Source organism: Musca autumnalis, unplaced genomic scaffold, assembly GCF_047663935.1.
Source record: "Musca autumnalis isolate F117 unplaced genomic scaffold, ASM4766393v1 scaffold_2, whole genome shotgun sequence".
NCBI classification, from domain to species: Eukaryota; Metazoa; Arthropoda; class Insecta; order Diptera; family Muscidae; genus Musca; species Musca autumnalis.
This window is the reverse complement of record NW_027411755.1, coordinates 80,771,807-80,792,152: the sequence shown is the minus strand read 5'-3', so window position 1 is coordinate 80,792,152 and position 20,346 is coordinate 80,771,807. Positions and strand designations below refer to the sequence as shown.

The 20,346-nt window shown below is 34.1% G+C and overlaps 2 protein-coding genes across 2 annotated transcripts; one reads left to right on the top strand and one right to left on the bottom strand.

Annotated features, from left to right (window-relative positions):
- Window positions 1-3,608: 3,608 nt before the first annotated feature.
- Window positions 3,609-9,806, top strand: mus201 (rad2 superfamily protein mus201). Its single transcript, XM_073968099.1, has 5 exons — window positions 3,609-3,877; window positions 3,940-4,115; window positions 4,515-5,686; window positions 5,918-7,398; window positions 8,870-9,806. The coding sequence occupies exons 1-5, from the start codon at window positions 3,790-3,792 to the stop codon at window positions 9,718-9,720; spliced, it is 3,768 nt and encodes a 1,255-aa protein (XP_073824200.1). The 5' UTR covers window positions 3,609-3,789; the 3' UTR covers window positions 9,721-9,806.
- Window positions 9,721-18,691, bottom strand: Aasdh (Aminoadipate-semialdehyde dehydrogenase). Its single transcript, XM_073968100.1, has 7 exons — window positions 18,361-18,691; window positions 15,117-15,437; window positions 14,809-15,060; window positions 14,241-14,716; window positions 12,144-13,126; window positions 11,815-12,081; window positions 9,721-10,166 (listed from the first exon to the last, which is right to left on the bottom strand). The coding sequence occupies exons 1-7, from the start codon at window positions 18,552-18,554 to the stop codon at window positions 9,780-9,782; spliced, it is 2,880 nt and encodes a 959-aa protein (XP_073824201.1). The 5' UTR covers window positions 18,555-18,691; the 3' UTR covers window positions 9,721-9,779.
- Between the last annotated feature and the right edge of the window lie 1,655 nt (window positions 18,692-20,346).

Below are 20,346 nucleotides of genomic sequence, written 5' to 3'. Positions count from 1 at the left end.
TAAAAATTTGCTCCAAATTTTTTTCCTGTTACACGAATAAGTGACATTTTGCCTATTAATGACTAAAATAATTTTTGTTCCATTTAAATATTGAAAAAGGTCCCATGGAATAAAGCTATATGATATAAAATGATATATATGTAATAATATGACGATAAAATTGGTGAGAAACAAAAGCTTTTTCATTCTGGATATGTCGTTTTGAGGTATTTATGTGCTTAAAGTGATTCCAAAATTTTTTCCAAGAAGCTCATCTATAAAAACTTTAAAAGCTTTATGTTCGTGAGTTTTTTCTATCGAATCACTTTGTAATTAAGATTTTATCTAATTTATTTTGTATTATAGTTGACCTTTGGACTTATTCAAACCAAAACACCAAGAAGATTTTATCTAATCTTATGCAAAAGCTCATCAAAATATGACACAGGGATGTGAGGTTGTAAAAAAGTCATAATCCTATTATTTAGATTTTTCAAATAACTGTCAACACAACCACACAAAAACAAACAGAAGCGGAAAATAGAAAAAATATTAAATAAAAATAAACTGGATGTAGCTTTAATTTAATATAAATTGTAAACAACATATTTTAAAGCAATTTGTCGGATTATTTTTTGCAGTATTCCATTCCATTTTTAATTTGCGAGCAATTCTTTTGCAAATTCGCCTATGTATACGTAAACAAAGATCAGCTGACTGGCATCTTATATCATTTTAGACTAGTCTAAACAACTAGGATTAGAAAGTTGGATTTAGAAATCGAGTCGATTTAAAATGACTAGTCTAAACGGGCTATTAGCCGATTACAAGAAGTTACTGAACTTATACAAATTTGTACAAATTGTTGAGTAAACGAACACACCTTGTAACATGGTACAATAAAGTAAAGGTAGGCCACAGCTAACAGCTGATTACAATTTTTTTCTTTTTATGGCCTAATCTGTCAAAATCAGGGTTGACATTTTGTACTGTTTATTGCATTATGCAATCATAAAGGTAGATGCGTGGCTGAATTGTTCCAACAAAAAACTTCTACTGTAACACTATATCTTAAAATTGAAAACAAGGACAAAAAATGTGTATTCGCGTGGCAAAATAAAATTGTTGATTTTTTAGCAAAACTTACGAATGAACGATTTATCAAATATTGATATTAATTTAAATTTGTTCCAAAAGTACGGGAATGTAAAAATTACAATTTTTGTAAAAATTCTGCTGACATTTATCTGCAAATCGGATGCCAGCAATCACGATGTCAGATTAGCCAAACTTGAATGACATTTTTTCACTGTCATAAGTTTGAGAAGAACTTTTGCTATTTTTGGAACACTTTTCCAACAAGTATATTCTGGAGCCTAGCTAAAGAAATGTTTTTACTCTATATGACACTTTTAACATATAAAAAGTGAAGCTCTAAGTTCCATATGTTTTTGTAATACGGGATAGCTATGCAGATACATCTACCATTATTATTGTACCATGCCATTTGACGTTTTAAGCCATGGATGCAGGGTGGCATTTTTCAGTGATTTTCATACCTGGCCTACCTCTACTTTATTGTACCATGGATTGTACCATGGGTACTACGTATCCAATTAAACGTTGCAAATAGTAAGCTGAAATCACAACACATATCCACAGCATCGATTTCATTATAATTTGACAAACTTTATGGAGCAAGTTGAGTTGAAGCATTAAGCTCTGATAAAATTATAATTATAATTTGGCAAACTTTATGGAGCAAGTTGAGTTGAAGCATTAAGCTCTGATAAAATTATAATTTTTCCTATATAGCCGGCCTTCGGCCGGGGATTTAAAACTTTCTCCTATGGACAGGAGCCAATCTAGGGAACGGGAACAACATTTTCTTTTCTTCGAAGGCCCATATCTCGGGAAGAGTGCACTGCCGCAATAAGTGTTATATATATTTGTGATCAGGGTAACGAGACCTTCCTGTGGAAAAAATTTGATCCCGATCCGAGCTTAATGCTTCAGCTCATCTTAAGCCAACTTTATAAATAGTTTTTATTTGTTAGTATTTTGTTATTCTTTAATTTACAATCATGCATCATCAAGATATTCACCCTTATTACGGTTGGCGTTGTCGTAGGCGTTCAAGTGTCGTAGACGTAGTCGTAGGCGTTGTCGTAGTCAATAATTTTTGGTATTATGTAAAATTTTCGACTACGCCTGTTTTGTAATAGATTGCAAAAATACAGGGTGTTGAAGATTATTAACATTTTCGACTATTACGCGCCACCCTGTTATAAAAAAGAAAACAAAAAATAGAGTCAGTTAAAATAATAAAACAATTATTTATTAATAAACCATAAAAATCTTAAGGGTGGGTTATTTTATATCTGACGATGAGGATGAATATACTCCGAACGATTTAAACGTAAGACGAAAACAGTTACGACAAGAATCAAACATATTTTCCATGACTGATACTCAGTTGTTGTTGCTGAAATCCATTTCTGTGAGGGGTATTTGTGACTAGTGTGCGGGGATCCTGGTTCACTTGGACCTGTTGCTCATTTCCATGAGTGATACCTATGCTTACAGGGGTTATTGTGCGGGGATCCTGATTCACTACGACCTGCGGCTCTTTTGCATGAGACCTGCTTACGCTTTGGGGAGTAACTGTGCAGGGATCGTGATTTTCTAAATCTTCATGGATTATACATGCTTCAAACAGTTCTTCCTCAGTGGTTGTTTCTCGAAGCGTTGAAGGCTGCTGGATTCCAATTGACTGATTGCCCGCGTTTACAATTGTATCCAATTGTAACAAGCTTAATGCTGCTTCTTCCGTGTCTATTAGTATGTACTGCTTGAAGGATCCTCCACATGTAGCACGACATTCCGCCTTATTGTGAACTAACTTCTTCCTTAACTTGAATTTGTAGTCAGCCCAGACTTTCATCCAACCCTCACCTGTTCGTACTGGCGGTCCTAAAATGTTGAGTTTCGTACTAATTTTATTCCACTCTTCTTTCACGATAATTTTTTTTAATCCATTGCTGTAACCTCCGGCCAAATTTTAATTGTTGTTCAAAATCTGGACCATTGTGTCAAACTGCTTTTTTGTGGTGACTTTTGTTCTAAAACATGTGCAATATTATACAATTTATACGAATACATAATCTTTTTGTTATATAGACACATACCTTTTGTTTAAATCCGTTTTATTTGTTTGTTTTTATTAACGTTTTAAGAAATTTGTCTGTTGTCGTCAACAAAATCTCTAACGACTAATTTCACAGCGTTTCTCGTAATAAAACGCCTCTCGTGGTAGCAAAATTGTAAAAGAATGGCATACAGAGTTGTAATATCTCGTATACGACATACATAATACCAATTAGTCGTTGCGAAAATGTCGTGTACGACATACATAATACCAATTAGACGTTACGACACGTCAATTTGCAATTTTGGATACGACTACGCCAACCGTAATAAGGCTGATTGTGCCATGTAAGAAGTCAACTAAAAACACCAGGGTGTATTTCAGGATTTCGTGAAATCCATTGGATTTCGGAGCATGAGTGTAAACATGTCATTACTAAACTTTTAAAGAACGTCACTTGTCCACTAACCATGTGTATATTAGTACCTTAATATACAACTCTGCATCCATTTGTTTATTTTCTATCTGTTATATTATCAAGGAAGAAGAATCAAATAAAACATCTAAACATTTTCCATTTATGAGTTCATTGAAGTCTTTTAGTCTCTTTTTATGCATGTGTTTTGTTTCCATTTAAAATAAATTAATAGTAACAAGCTACAATGGGAGTAACAGGCCTATGGAAATTGATAGAGCCCTGTGGAAAGCCTGTGCCAGTTGAAACATTAGAAGGCAAAATATTGGCTGTGGGTAAGTTATTTTTGATATAATTGCGAAATTATATAGCCTGCATAACTTCCAACTCCTTTCAGATGTCTCAATATGGCTACATCAAGTGGTGAAAGGATTTCAGGATAATAAAGGTGCCGCTCTTAACAATGCCCATTTGCTGGGTCTATTTCACAGATTGTGCAAATTAATGTATTATCGAGTTAAGCCGGTATTTGTTTTCGACGGCTGTGTCCCACAACTTAAAAGAGATACTATCGTAAGTAAAGCGGGCATAAATAGAATACTCTACCAGCTGGCGGAAAAACCTGAATTGTTTACTACGGGTAGATCTTTACGTCCTGATTACAAAAATGTAAAGTTTGTTGGGGGGAAGTCCATACTTCCCGAGATATGGGCCCCTGAAGTTCCGAAAATTCCCTTGTTAAAGTAAGAAAAAAATGTTGATTTCGTGCCCTAAATTGGCTCCTGCCATAGGAGAAAGTTTTAAATCCCCGGCCGAAGGCCGGATACTTAAAAAAAACTTATAATTTAAAAAAATTTTCAGATTTTTTCCCGTCAGCTGGTAGAGTATTCAATTTGTTCCGTAAAACGTTGTAATATTAATTGTACACCACTAAGAAATGTACATACGTATTTTGGTTGTCTTCAATTCTAGGCGCGTCGTCAACAGCAACGTAGTAAATTAAGTAATGAAGCCGAACGCATAGAAGCATTGTTACTCCAATCCTTAGCCAAAGAAAAAGTAGTAATACAGGCTTTAGGCCCAAATGCAGAACTTTTGTTCTCATCTCCCACCAAGAAAAAAGTGCAGAATAAGGATGATTCAATCGACGATATGTTTAAATTGCCAGAGCTACCAGAAATCTCAAAAAAAGGTGACAAAGGGGAGGATGAAAGTTTCGAAGATTCTTTTTCAGATTCCTGTACCACAGAAGATTACACCAACACATCAGCCGAAGATAGTTCATTTGATGAATCGAACCCACGTTTATCTTACAATTCGAATTTACTGGCTCTAGATGTGCGAAGCAATACTTTCAAGCAGTTGCCAGCTGATGTAAGGCATGATATTCTAATCGATATCAAGGAAACCCGTAAACAATCATCTTGGGGTCGTTTGCATGAATTGCCATCACGAAGTGATGACTTTAGTACATTTCAAATGAAGCGCCTTTTAAAAAGAAGGGATGTTCAAGTTTGTCTTGAAGAGGCAGAGAAAGAAATGGGAAATGAGAATGCCCTATCTTACACGGAGTTGACAAAATTGTTCTCAGAGGAAGGCATTTTGGAGTCTGATGCGTTACAAAAAGCCACAAAGCAAATATCATCAAGTGAACACACAAGATTTCTACTGGTGAGAGACTTAAAAAAGAATAATAAAGAGGAAGATATTAAAGAAGAAAGTATTGGGAGCGATGCCGAGAAAAAAGATGAAACCAAAAAAGAAGCTGATATTTGTACATTACCCAGTACTTCAAAATCTGACCTCAAGTCTGAACCATCGACACATAATAAAAATCTTGGGAGTGAATATGATGCAGATTTGGAATTGGCCATTGCACTATCACTGCAGGATAACGATGATCGAGTGTATGATGAAAAAGATTATGACTATGATTCTGATGAGGTGATTAAACTAAACAAAGATCAACGGAAGCAATTACAAAATGCAGCTAAGGGACCGGCACGTTCATACATGATTGAATATGCTGGAATGAACAAAGAAGAAGTTCAGGGGATTTTAGAAAAAACTCAAATAAATGACAATTGTGATGAAACTTTAGACATAGATCGGCTCATTGGAGATGAAGAAAAAAATTATGAAAAGTAAGTGTTTGTAGACGTAGTGTAACAAAATATAACAATAATAGCAACAAAGCAGTGGTCTGTTCCAAAAATGCAAAAGTCTACTATTTTTTCCATATCTTAAAGCAAAAATTCTTACAATAGTTAAGATTGGTAGATTCTTGCAGGTTCTGAACATGCATCGATAGAACCCATTTTTTAAGCTATCTTTTTATTTTTAATATTTTTACTTATTTATTTTTTTTAATACAGAGTTTCTAAAACGGAATGTATTCCAAATGAAAGTCAAGAAATACATCTGCATGTGAGCGAAGATTCAGACTCAACTGATTCCGATTTGGAAGAAGTAAATGACCTAGAAAATAAGCCATCAATTTCAATTACAGTTGATTTATCAAAGCCACTGCCCAATGAGGATGATATTTTCGCAGATGTATTTAAGAATGATGAATGTGTCATACCTGAAACGCCTGAATGCCCAAACGTAGCAACAGAAGAAATCAGCAATGATCATAGAGATAATTTATATCTGGATGCTAAACTAAATGCAAGGAAAGTATTGAAATGTAATGATATATTACCGAATATGGATGCCCAAAGTACAAATTTAATTAAAAGCTCCCTGAAAAGTGAAAATATAACAGAAGATGATGAGTGCGTAATACCTGAAACACCCCCAGTTGTAAAAAATGAAAACGTAAGCAATACATTGAGTAATAACAAATTCGATCCACCTAAGTTAGTTAAAAAAGAAGAAATCATGTCAATTCTAAATAATTTAAAACAACAAGCCGAAGATGTAAAAAACATAAACTTGGATGCAATAAAACTAAGTAATTCTGTAATCGAACTATCCGATGACGAGCATATGATTATGAAGCCAGAGGTAATTGAAATTTGCGACAGTGATGACAATCAAAGAACTTCCACGCCACCACCAGGAGAAGTAGCATCGGAACAAATGTGTAAGAGAAACAGTGCAAGCAAATCACCTAGAATGCAGACACCATCAAAAAGTCATGCAATAACTGAATTTTTCAATGTTGATTATGTGGTTAAAAGAACGCCCGATAAACCTGTATCAAAAGAAGAAAAGGAGGTAACACCTAAGGTCAAATCTCCCTTCTTTGTGAGAAAAACGCCAAAATCTGGCAGCCGAAGTGCAAATAACTCACCATCACCCTCAAGTAAGAAAATGTCAAAAGCTAGTAAATCTCTATTTGACCAAACCTCTGCCGACCCCGATATTGATGGCGTGAAACCAATAGAGAATGCTGTTGCTACAAGCGAAAATATAATAAAGGAAGCTGCCGATTTACTGAAATCGAATAAAACCACCGAGGAATTGAATGACATTGCGGTAAACTTGGCAAAGGATAGACGTGAATTAGAAAATGAGCGTAATCGTCAGGATCGTATGAGCATGTCGATAACACAACGCATGAACTCTGACTGCCAAGAATTGTTGAAACTTTTTGGTGTTCCTTACATTATTGCACCTATGGAAGCGGAAGCACAGTGTGCCTTTCTCGACCTAATTGAGTTGACGAATGGCACAATAACAGACGATAGTGATATATGGTTATTTGGTGGTCGTACTGTCTATAAAAATTTCTTTGATCAAAAGAAACATGTTTTGGAATTTCGTTCAGAGCAAATAGAAAAACATTTTAACTGCGATCGTCAAAAACTAATACAGCTGGCTTGTTTAGTTGGAAGCGATTACACAACAGGTACGTTTTCACATATAAACATACAATAGTATGACATTAGTATAAAAGGTAGTTTAATACGGACAATGTCAAGTAATTATAACTATTATCAACGTACAAAATTTGAACTTTTGCAAGTAAAATATACAAAAAATTACCATTTGACCGATCCGAGGTTAAAAAGATTTCTACCTACAATTGTTTATATATGTAGGTCCTTATTCTGATAATATAAGTCGACGCGCCATTTTAATGGATTTTGAAAGTATTAATCGCAATTGATCAGCGAATCGGGCTTAACTTTACGCTTAAGGCTCGGATCGCGCTGACATTTTTGTCATGGATAGATCTTGTCTCCCTGATTACGGCAATATATATTTTTTGGCTGGGAGGTACCCAGTTATCCGGTTATTTGATCCGTAAATTTGAATAAAAACCCCACCGTAAAACCGGTTATTATGAACCGATTTACTTGATATGAGTATCATATGAAAATACCTATCGAATAGTATACGGGATCACACCCATCGTATAACCGGTTTTAGTTTATAAGAAATGATAAAACATTAAAAATAACCGATTATGAAGTACATCCAAACACCACGTAGTTTGTAGACTACACTTTAGCTTTTCTAATGCGATCCTATTTGCAGCGGTACCTTATATGGAGACTGAGATATTAGTCTTCAACTATCTGCATTATTCTTTCTATAAGAAATTTACAATATAATGCCATATTAATGCAATGAAAAAAATGTATTCAGTTAAACTTTGGATTGCGTAGCCGGTTTTTGGACATGCCACAGAGGTGAAAATCTTAAGCCCCGGCCGAAGGCCGGCAGTCTAGAAAAACCTTAAAATATAGAAAAAACTTAGTTATTTTTAATGATTTAAATTTTTTAAATCATCTGTCGAACCAGTTATATGACTGGTATGAACCCGCATACCATTCGATAGGCAATTTCATAAGCTTTCATATGATACTGATATCAAGTAAATCGGTTCATACTAACCGGTTCTACGCTGGGTTTATTATTCAAATTTACGGATCGAATAACCGGATAATCGGGTACGTCCCAACCAAAAAATATTTATTCCCGTAATCAGGAAGACAATATCTATCGAATGAATTATTTTTCAAAAAAATCCGAAGTTTCAGCGTAAAGTTGTTCCTGAAGTTTTTATCTACATTTTTGCCCAAATTTTCTTTTACCTAAATTTTGTATTTATAGTTCTGTGGTTCCTACATTACTTTTGTAGATCATTTTTTTTCTAGAATATTGAAAGCTATAACATTATATATCGGCAAAATATATTTTTCGCTGTAGCCCCCAACACATCCTTAAACACAAGAGAAATAAACTAAAATGTCGCTTGACTACTGGACTTTTTAAAAGATTATATTAGAATCCTCAGCATTCATATGAATAAGTTATCATACCTCACAACTGTGTAAACTAAAAAACTTTATCGAATTTATGTTTATTTTTAGGGATTCATGGCATTGGCGCTGTAACTGCTTTAGAAATATTGGCATCGTTTGCTTCTAAAGACAAATACGATAGCAGTGCCGATTCTTCATCAAGATTATCAGCAGCTCAAAATATTTTATCTACATTACAAAAATTTCGTTCCTGGTGGCAGTCAGTGAAAACATCAGCTGCTCCACCAGGCAGTTCTACGCGAGCTGCACTGCAGAAAAAATTAAAAAATATTGATATTCATGAAGGATTCCCCAATATTGCGGTTGTGGAAGCATATCTCTCACCGAAAGTAGATGAAAATAAAGAACCTCTTTCATGGGGCTATCCCGATGTAGAGTCACTGCGTGAATTTGCTAGAAAAACATTTGGCTGGACTACCAACAAAACCAATGATATATTAATGCCTGTAATGAAAAAACTGGATGAAAAACTTACACAACAATCGATTCGTAATTATTTTAATGTAAAAAGCACACCAAATGTAAGGCAGCTTAAGGTCAGCAAACGAATACAGAATGCCATAAATAAAATGACGGGTGTTGATGATTCCGATAACACTCCTGAGAAACCATCAAAACCAAAACGTCCCAGACAATCCAATAAGACAGGAACAAAACGAAAAGCCGCTGCTGAAGAGAATGTCGCCAATGACGTGAGCTTAACAGTGGAACCTAGTACAAGTACACAAGTAGCCAAGGGGCCTCTTAAGAAAACAATCCAACGTCCAAGTATTTCATATTCGAAGGAAGTTATACCTCAAAGAGAAAAAACACTGCAACAACTAGAAGAAAAGAAGAGGATTGCTGCAGAAATATTAAAAACGTCTGCCAAGGAGAACAAAAAGAAGCGCAAAGCATGATTATGGAAAAATTTATACACTTATTATTCGTTTACTACTTTTTAATAACAAATAAATATTTATTGTACTTCAAGTGCATAAAGAAAGTTATCACGAGACCCAATGTAAATGTATTTATTGTCAGATATACATGGCGTCGAAAATATTTCTGCATTAATTTCATAGCGACCTTTTAACTGGGATGATTGTAGATCTATCAAAACAATTGTACCTTTTGTAGAACATGCCAATATTGTGTCTTTAAATGCAATAATTGGTGTAGAATATATCGGAGCGTTAAGGACGAACCTCCATAGCAGAGATAATTGCAATGCAGTTGGTTCGTAACTTAAGCAGTATACATTTTTGTCATGACAGCCAAAAAATATTAACCACTTATTATTGGTACTTTGTTCACGAAGAGTAATGCTGGAAAAAATATTGCCATCTGCTTGAAAGTGCGTAATCTAGAAAAGAAATTGAAAATTATTTAGTGTTCTTTATAAAGGCTAATACACAGCATACGTAAAAATACTTTAAATAACATTTCCAATCGTTTCGTTTCGTATTTTCCATAGGAACAATACAAAACGAAACATAACCCACGTTGGCCGAGCTCGCTGTTTAGTTTTGTTTTGATTACATTCGTGAATGCAAACAAAACGAAAAGCGAAAAGTACACAACTCCACAAGAGCAGATAGAAAACGGAATAGTACTAAATACATGTGAATAAATCAAAAACGTTTGGTGGTTGATAAAATCCAATTCGAACTTCATTTAGAATAAGGGGAGATGGGAAATGGGAAAAAAAAACTCCCACAAAATTTTATTCAGAATACGAAAATGTGGGAATGGGAAAAAATTCCCAACTCCCATGCGTTCAGAATAGGGCTGATAAGGTCGGCCAATAAGCCCAGCTGATTGTTATGTTTGATGTCAAAAACATTATTGTGTTTTAAAATACAAAGGAACTAAAATTACAATAATGTAAAATCTATTATGTTTGTTGTCAAATGTTGTTAATAGTACTCTGAATGGCCGACTTTCTGTAGGCCTTGGTTATAGTCTTTTGAAATAACTCAGGTATTGTACAATCAATGTCAACACATTTGGTATTAATTTAAAGCTCAGATGATATATGGAATATGTCCAACATAATCATGGAAATAAAATTGGAAACTAGTATGTCCGAGCGATCAATTTAAAGCTCAGAATGTCTTCATTAATATAGGTCACTTTTGTTAAAAGGCACCCAACCAAAGCTGTAGGGACATGGCCAGAAATGCATCTCGATACGAATGTGGGGGGGATGTCCCAATAAAAATTGACCATTTTGGAAAAATGGAATGTATTAACGAGTATAGTTATATATCCGTTGTTTGACAGAAATACCCCTACTAGAAGTGGAGATATTCGCATAAGAATGAAACGTTGAGTTTTTCTCCGCATATGATTTTCTGCCCATTCCGGCCACTTAATATTATCTGACCATCACCAAAATCAATAGGCTTCTTCATCGCTAGGACCTCCATCAACACCCAAAATTTCGATTGACGATCCCTACAAAATTGCGACATGTAGCGTGATTACAAAAAAATATGAAAAATGGGATGGATTAGAAACTATTGCGATATCTACGTTGTTGGCCACTTACTAGGTTGACGTATTATGTCGTTTTAATGGTTATACTTTGTCAGGTTGCTTTTGGAATACTCTTAAAAAAGCGGATATATTCATTTTAGAATAAGACGTTGACTTTTCTCGAAGTTATAGAAGCGGGGATATTCGCTTTAGAATAAAACATTGATTTTTTTTCTCCAAATAAGTTTTTTGTTCATTCAATAGGCTTCTTCTTGTCCGAATGCCAATTCATTAATATCATTCGGCAAGAACTCAAAATTATGTTCAATGAGACCAAAACTGGTCATTATTGGAATGAAATTGATCTTAACGCGTATAGTATCACGGTATGTATTTTTTGCATGTTTCGCTTTGGTCATGGATTTTTAGAAAACATACAACTAACTGAAAACCACCACAGATTTAGTCCATTTCAATTTTATGCTTCAAGAAATGAGAGTAGTTCGTGTATAATAAAATATTTGTTAAATTACCTCATCGCCATTTTCTTTATTACACACCACAACTCTTCCCGAGACATCGGCCAATACCAAGTCTTTATTTTCAGTATTCAACTGAGCGGGAGATGAAAATATTGGTGATTCAAGTTTTTTTATCCATTTGGTAGATCCACTAGTACTTTCTATTAAAGCGTAATAGCCATCTAAATTACAAAACAGTATTGCTTCATCTGAAATTTTTAAGGGTGATGAAAATATTCCTTTCGATCCAAGTTTAAATTTCCAAACAAGTGATAATGTCTACAAAGAAAATTTAATTTATAAAAAAAAAACATTTACTTTATTGTTTCACATAAGATTACCTTCATATTAAAAGCGTGAATGTTGAAGTCTTCTGCATAAGATGCCACGATTAGTAGTTCTTTAGTCACAATTGGTTTGGTCTTTATCATACCATTTACATTAAATTGCCAAGATATTTCACCATTTCTAAAATTAAAACCGTATAAAATGCCATCATAGCATCCTACTGCTGCCAAATCATCAGAAACAAACACCACAGGGCATTCGATTCGATCAGATAACTTTAGTCTGGATATTTCTTCACCAGTTTTTGTATCAAAGGATACTACCAAATGTGAATGGGAACCGACAGATACAATATTTTCACGAAGTATTGAAGGTGATGCATCGACGCATTTTTTAAGATTGGCTCGCCATAATAATTTTATATTAAACAAATTACTGAAAGAATAATTCTGGTACTCATCCACAAACGATGTAGGCATCGATGTTGTTAAAGTGTCAGCATTTAAAAAATCTATTATATTTTGTAATGTCGATTCCGTTTTAAGCAACATTTCCAATAATATTCGTTGCTTTTCTGGGCTTTTCATGATTTCTCCAATATGTGTAGATAAACTTAAAGCATGAAATGAAGTTCCTCCCGCTGCTATAAAGCTTAAATCCAGACTACATTTAAGTCGTTTGTTTTTCGATTCGTTGCTGTCAATGTGTTTGGCATTACTTAGCCCTAAAACATTATCCAGGAATGATTCGAAAAGTGCAGAAGGCGTCTGTGGTGTCATCATTAAGATATCTTGTAGTAGTTTTTTACGATCTACTTTCCCATGTTTACTTAGGGGAATTTCATTGACATAACATATTTGATCCGGTTGTTCGTAATCATAAAATCTGTCTTTGAGTAAACTATGTAGATTTCGGTTTTTGATTATCAAATCATTTTTAGATATTTTAAAACAGACCAGCAGTCTTTTACTTTCTTCATGCCATAAACAAATTGTTTTGCAATTTAAAACTTTATCAAATTTGTTCTCCAGAGAATCTAGACAAAAAAATAAAAATAAAAAAACTTACATAATTAGTCTCTGAAATTTTACGGAAGTTCGTTTTCAACTTTCGCTAATAGATTTATGGTCAGTTCCACTATGATGATTCGAAAACAAATTTATTCGAAGTTCTGAAAAATATTTCATTCATTTTGGTTTTCATTTGGTTGTAGTTCAAACGAATTTGAATTCGAATCGTCTTAGAGAAACAGGCCATTAGTTTCGTTATATTATAATAACAATATATTATAATCAATGATTTTTAATCATATATTGTTGTAGCAAAGCGTCAATAAGGATTTAGGAGACATGGGAGTGATTTTAGCTTGGCAGTTAAACAGATACAGTGTGTAGTACGACTCCAGTTCACATTTGGGGCATGTGTTGGTTATACATAAATATGTTCCCTCAACATTTCCACATGTACGACGGGACAAGGAAGACTTCTCTTATATCATTGAGTGCACGCCGATTTACATATATAGGCTCGGCTCAATGATATGTGAACACAAATTCCAATTAGCAGCCAATTCGGTAGAAAAATGTGACTAAAGTTCTCAAAAAAGCATTTTTGGCAAATATCAAATTCCAGTAATTTTGTTTAATGAATGAGGCTTAGGCCTTCAAAATTCCAAAAATCGGGTGTACTGTTATGTACGGGCTGCATCAAAACGTGGACCTGTACCGAGAAATTTCAGAAGGAAAATATTGTAACTCTAACGAAGACTTAATGAATAATATGGCTAAACTTTCAAAATATCAAAAATCAGGGGTACCTTCTTTCTATGGGGGATATATAAAAATGTGAACTATACCAAGAATTATCTTCTGGAATGCTGTATACCCCCATTGAAAACTTAATACATTTCGGACTGATAATGACGCTAAAACCTTGAAACTGCCGAAAATCGAATAACACAAATCATGTCAGAAACTACAATTGAGTGCAATTGTCGTGAAAATATAATGGATATTGTTTCAACAACAGCATTTAGAACGAAATGAGAAAAACAGGAGAAAGGGGTTCCGCGGGATGTGTACAATATTCAAAGATGGCTCGTTTGAACATATTGAAAATGTATAAAATTACTACTATCTAGAATTATTTACCTAAACATAAACGTTTTCCCAATCGCTTTATACAGTTGTTTAATCGTCCAATATAGTAATAGTCTCCAATACCATCGCGTTCAATCAAATCACCAGTTCGTCGAAAAATCGTTTCTTTCTTTTTCCAAGCATCAATATCGTTGTCAATGCATGGTATATAACAACGCCTTACAGAACTACCGATAAGCAGTTCTCCTCTACCAGGCCTATCACTTGGCAGAGGTGTATCATTGTCTATATCGTTGATTTGTATGTGTGTTGTATCATCTAATGGTTTGCCTAATGCCGTGCTATCGGATCCATTGAGACATTGCTGGTGGTTATATTCGTGTATGGTTGCCCAACAAGAATATTCAGTTATACCATAGATATTAAAAATCCTCACAGACTTGTTCGGTAAAGGCTTTCTTTGTTTGTGTAGCCATAACTGTATTTCTTGCATTGACGGAAACTCCTCACCGCCTAAAAGTAAACACCTAAAATATAAAGTTCAAAGCAATTTATTAATTTAGAGTACATATTATGTTTCATGGTTCAATGAAAGATTTAATATCAAGTGTCTTATTACCTTAGAGATGTCTTTGAAAGGAACAGATCCTGAATGATATGAATACCAAAAGAACGAAAAACAGATGGCGTTGTCTGAATTATAGTTACATCCTGTAAAACTTCGATGTCAGGAATTATTCGCAATGCTCGATTAAGAATTACCAACGATGCCCCTTTTTCAAGGGTCATAAATAACTCGACTATAAAAGGATCAAATGTAGGGGGTGATCCCAGCAAAACTTTATCCCGTTCCGTTATTTCTAGAATATAACTATATATTATTGTATTGACGAAAATAATGATTTATACTTTTTATTTAGTAGGTACCATAGTGACTTTATGTTGGGATATATGCAATTAAAAGGAACGTGAACAATCTTTGGAGTTCCGGTACTACCGGAAGTGTTTATTGTATAGCATATATCAACCTGTCTACTAACACTGGTTGTTGAAATAGCTTTTATCTTTCCAATGAAATAGGTTTTTGCAAAAATCGTAAAGCCTTCGTAGACTTGGAAAAGCTCTGTGTTCAGATTTTTAGCATCAGTGGAGATAACATATTCAACTCCGCTTAAGCGAAGTAGTGAGATCACATTCTTCTTACATTTCAGGTCCTCACAAAAGAAGTGACAGCCGTGATTTAGAACGCTGAAAATAGAGAAAAGTGTAGTTTAAAAAATCACAGTTTTTCCATAGATAATTTGGAACTCCTTTCCTTTAGAGGCACCTGGCGGAAAAAATCGGAATTTTCACCTCAGGTAGTCCTTCCGATCCTGATATGTATAACATTTGTCCAGGAAATGTATACTTCCCGAGATATAGGCCTCGAAAGTTCCGAAAAATCCATAAAATGGACTTAAGTTAAATATGTTTAATAAACTCGAATTATATGGAAATTTGGTTATTACAGATATGTAACGTTCTCCTAAATGCACTAGTGTAGGGAAAGTCCACACTTCTCGAGAAATAAGCGACTAAAATTCCGGGACAATTTTTCGGGAATGGGAACAGAATTTCTTTTTAAATTGAATTTTTTCTAAGTAAACGGCCTTCGGCTGGGATTTAAGACTTTCTCGTATGGACAGATGCAAATCTCGGGAATGGGAACAGAATTCTTTTTAAATTGAATTTTTTCTAAGTAAATGGCCTTCGGCCGAGGATTTAAGACTTTCTCCTATGGACAGATGCAAATCTCGGGAATGGGAACAGAATTATTTTTAAATTGAATTTTTTTTAAGTAGCCGGCCTTCGGCCGGGGATTTAAGACTTTCTCCTATGGACAGGTGCAAATCTCGGGAATGGGAACAGAATTCTTTTTAAATTGATTTTTTTTAAATAGCCGGCCTTCGGCCGTTGATTTAAGACTTTCTCCTATGGACAAGTGGAAATCTCGGGAATGGGAACAGAATTTCTTTGAAACTATAATTTTTTTCTAAGTGGCCGGCCTTCGTACATAATATCTTTTAAATGGTAAATTAAGATATAAGACTGAATAAAAAATATACTCTATTGTACAAATTTCAATCAATATTTGCTTTGTTCCAGAACTGCAAGAATCTACTAATTTTTACTATTTCTTCCGATAACATAAAGGGAAAAATGTTATCGTAGTAAAAAATAGGAGCTTCTTGCAGGTTCTGGAACAGAGCATATCAGTTTTTTACAGACAGTATGGTTAACAAATTTTTGTGAAAAAGATGTGCTAATAAGTTTCATAAGCCTGACTATATTTCATAAATGGATGTAACCTTAAAAAAGAAAAATCCCAGAAAAACATATATTATTATAACGAAGATAACGGTAAAAAAGTGTTACAACTGCTAAATTAGAGCCCCAAAAAGTCTGCGTTCACTTTGTATGTTGCAATAATACCGTTAGTTTTTTTTGAATTTTTTTGCAGTTTTCTCCCATTTTTAATCAATATTGTCACAAGTGGTCATTCTGTGAGGTCGTTTGCACACTTAACTTAAAAAAGTAAAGTATTTCAAGAATGGAAAACAAGGGCAAAGAAATTGGCATCGATAAAAGGAAAATTCTAGGTAAATAATGGAAAAAGCTATCGAAATATTGGCGAAACTGTAGGTAGAACATATTAGTCTATACATAGAGTGATAATTAACTATAAACAAATCGGAATTTTGAAGTCAAAGCCCAGATCTGGTCGGTCAAAGCTCAGTTTTGGACGGTCAAAAATATTATCAGAACGGGAGGAGCGTAACATAACTAATATAGTTAAAACAAACAGTCCGATAATTACTTCGAAAATTGTTGAAAATGGCATCCAAAAAAAGTATTTGTGCACAAACCGCCAGAAAAATACTGCATAAAGCTGGATATCACGGTATAGTCTCACGGCGAAAGCCGTACATATCACTAGTGAACAGGCAGAAGCATATTGAATTTGCTAATGAATACATAAAAAAGCCTCCAGTATTCCGGAATCAAGTCATATTTTCGGACGAAAGCATGTTCTATATGTTTGCAATGAAAGGACTTCAAACTGTTTGGAGAAAGCTCGAACAGCGCTTGAAAAACAAAATCTTGTTTTACACTGTAAAAATCGCGAGGAAGCTGTTTTGGTTTGGGGGTGTGTAGCAGCTTCTGGAGTCGGCCAACTTGTATTTATTGAATCGACAATGGACAAGTATGGTTACCTAAACATCATGAAGCGCAATTTGAACTAACATGCAGAAGAACATGGCTTAGCTACGAAATTTTGGTTGCAACAACATTATGTTTCAAAGCAACCTTCTGAGATTGTAAGATTTTGGCTCCTATTTAATGCCCAGATCTGGGTTTTGACGTAAAAATTCCGGTTTGTTTATAGTTAATTATCACTCTATGTATAGACTAATATGTTCTACCTACAGTTTCGCCAATATTTCGATAGCTTTTTCCATTATTTACCTAGAATTTTCCTTTTATCGATGCCAATTTCTTTGCCCTTGTTTTCCATTCTTGAAATACTTTACTTTTTTAAGTTAAGTGTGCAAACGACCTCACAGAATGACCAGTTGTGACAATATTGATTAAAAATGGGAGAAAACTGCAAAAAATTCAAAAAAAACTAAAGGTATTATTTATTGCAACATACGAAGTGAACTTTTTGGGGCTCTAATTTAGCAGTTGTAACACTTTTTTACCGTTATCTTCGTAATAATAACATATTTTCTGGAATTTTTCTTTTTATTCTGGTACTAAAGAGTGCCAATAACATATTTATGAAAGAAAAACTGATCTCATTTACCTATTTATTAAAGTTTTAGCATCATTTTGAAAAGTAGTAAGGTGAACGCAGACTTTCTGGGCTATGTGTATATCTCCCTATTTGTACACTAGTGCATTTAGGAGGACGATACATACCTATAAAAACCAAATTTCCATACAATTCGAGTTTATTAAATATATTTAACTTATGTCCATTTTATGTATTTTCCGGAACTTTCGAGGCCTATATCTCGGGAAGTATACATATCCTGGACAAGTGTTATACACCGTTGGAATCAGGATCGGAAGGACTACCTTTTCCGCCAGGTGCCTCTAAAGGAAAGATAAGCCGATAATTTCTCACCTCAAAATCAATGTACAACTTTCTAAACTGTGTTCAGTAATGTCTATGGCAATACCTTGCGTTTTAATATCGTGGTCCTGGAAGAACTTTAAACATGTCCGTATTTCATCAATAACTGAGGCATATTTTGTTTCTTTTGTAAATATATTTCCACTAAATTGCTTTAAATGGTTTAAAGAAAAGCAAGTACTCATTGTTCACAATTATTTGCCAAAAGATTCTTAAACAGTCTTATTTATTAATTAACAGCTAAAAGTTTATTTTTTGAGAAATAAAAAGAAGGGAGCAAAACAAAAGAGCCGACAACATATGATGAAAGTTAGGGTTCGATGGATCGAGAAAGGAACGAATAATTGTAGGGCTTTATAATTCTAGTTATTCGTAATAGCAGTCTTTCCACTTTTTCCATGGTAGAACAAATACAAGGTAAAGTTAATACTACAACAAATACAACTCGAACAACAACCACAAAGGAATTTGTTTTTGTTTGTAACGTTATACGGCGTTTATATTATAGTTTTTTGCAGGGTTAACCTTCTTTATGAGGATTTGTTTGAAGTATATACAATGGAAATGACATTTGAAACCCAGACCCACTGGGTTAACCTTGTTATATATAAACGGCCTATTACTGCCAGTTGTATTTGTAAACAAAACAAGGAAATGTCTATAAATTATTGGAATTTAAAAAACTAATAATTTTTCACATTTGGTTGAATATTTTGGAAAACATGAATGAAAATTCGTTACATTTTCAATTTTTATGGTTCCACATCATTCCACTAAATGCATAAATTCTCGCAGAAAGTAGAATTCTTGCAGAAAAGTTTGGGGTCGCTGGAACTTCATAGAAAAAGGAGAAGCTGTTTCAATGTTTTGTTTTAGAAATCAAAGAAGCACATGTTTATTAGGGCTTTATTTTTTTTAAATTTTAACAAAATACCTCACATATTAACAAACGTTGTATCGCCTCTACAAGCGGTGATTTACTGCGCGGCTTATCGTTCGAACTTGGAGGAGGTTACATATCATTGATATGAAGAAGTCTTTCTGGGAAATGGTTTTTTCCGAATGATATATTTTTTTCTCAAAAAATATATGTCCCTAATGTACATCGAAATAGAAATGAATGTATAAAATGTCATATGAAATTTGACACTAACACTACAACCCAGTTCAGTCAGTTGCTGCTACCTTTTCTTGTTCTACCATGCACTTTTTCAGTAAAGGCCTTGGCACATAAAGGCCTGGGTACATAACTTGCCTCGCCTGATTGCCTTGCTTTCCTGCTTAATTTCTGACATAACAAAAATAAAAGAATAAAGAATGCCGAGCCAATTTCGAACTAGGTTGCCCTTTTCTTTTTTATTCTTTTATCAGAAGCAAGCAAGGCAAGCAGGCAAGGCAGCTTATGTACCTAGGCCTTAACTTTTACCAGGCGGTTTTACTATTTTCAAAAGTAAAGGAACACACCTCATGTGTTTTCCTTGTGTATGTTTTACATTTTTTTTTATCTACATGTTGAAGACGTAGTGTTTGTGACCCCTACAAAAAATATCGTATATCAAAATGATGTGGGAACTCATATGGTTTATTTATTTTTTTTTTAGAGCGCTCCCTTTTCAGTTGTGTATTTTCGTGTGCAGTTATGGGTGTTTTACACGATATGTAACTTTACATATGTGTTGTCACTTTGCGTATACATTTTGTATATAAAAAGTGACAACTCATATGTAAAAAACATACCGTGTAAAGTACCCATTAGTAAATAAATTAATGGAAGAAGACAATTTAACAGAAAAAAGGAAGAAAATGAGAACAGAAAATGCAAAAATGCGACATTTTAGCAATATAAATAGTGTTTGTTAGGTTTTTTACATTATGTTCTTTACATTTATAGGCATGGTACAGTAAAAAGAGGCAACTTTGCGCAATCATATGTTAACAATTTACGATAGAGCTATAGAGAAAAAATAACACCGTATT

Bases quoted from the DNA above. Each gene is read 5' to 3' on its own strand.
- mus201 (XM_073968099.1), top strand. From the start codon at position 3,790: ATGGGAGTAACAGGCCTATGGAAATTGATAGAGCCCTGTGGAAAGCCT. The intron at 3,878-3,939 runs GTAAGTTATTTT...AACTCCTTTCAG, and splicing joins AGGCAAAATATTGGCTGTGG to ATGTCTCAATATGGCTACAT. The intron at 4,116-4,514 runs GTAAGTAAAGCG...CTTCAATTCTAG, and splicing joins AACTTAAAAGAGATACTATC to GCGCGTCGTCAACAGCAACG.
- Aasdh (XM_073968100.1), bottom strand. From the start codon at position 18,554: ATGAGTACTTGCTTTTCTTTAAACCATTTAAAGCAATTTAGTGGAAAT. The intron at 15,061-15,116 runs GTACCTACTAAA...AATAATATATAG, and splicing joins CCCAACATAAAGTCACTATG to TTATATTCTAGAAATAACGG. The intron at 10,167-11,814 runs GTAATTTAACAA...TTTCTTTTCTAG, and splicing joins ATAAAGAAAATGGCGATGAG to ATTACGCACTTTCAAGCAGA.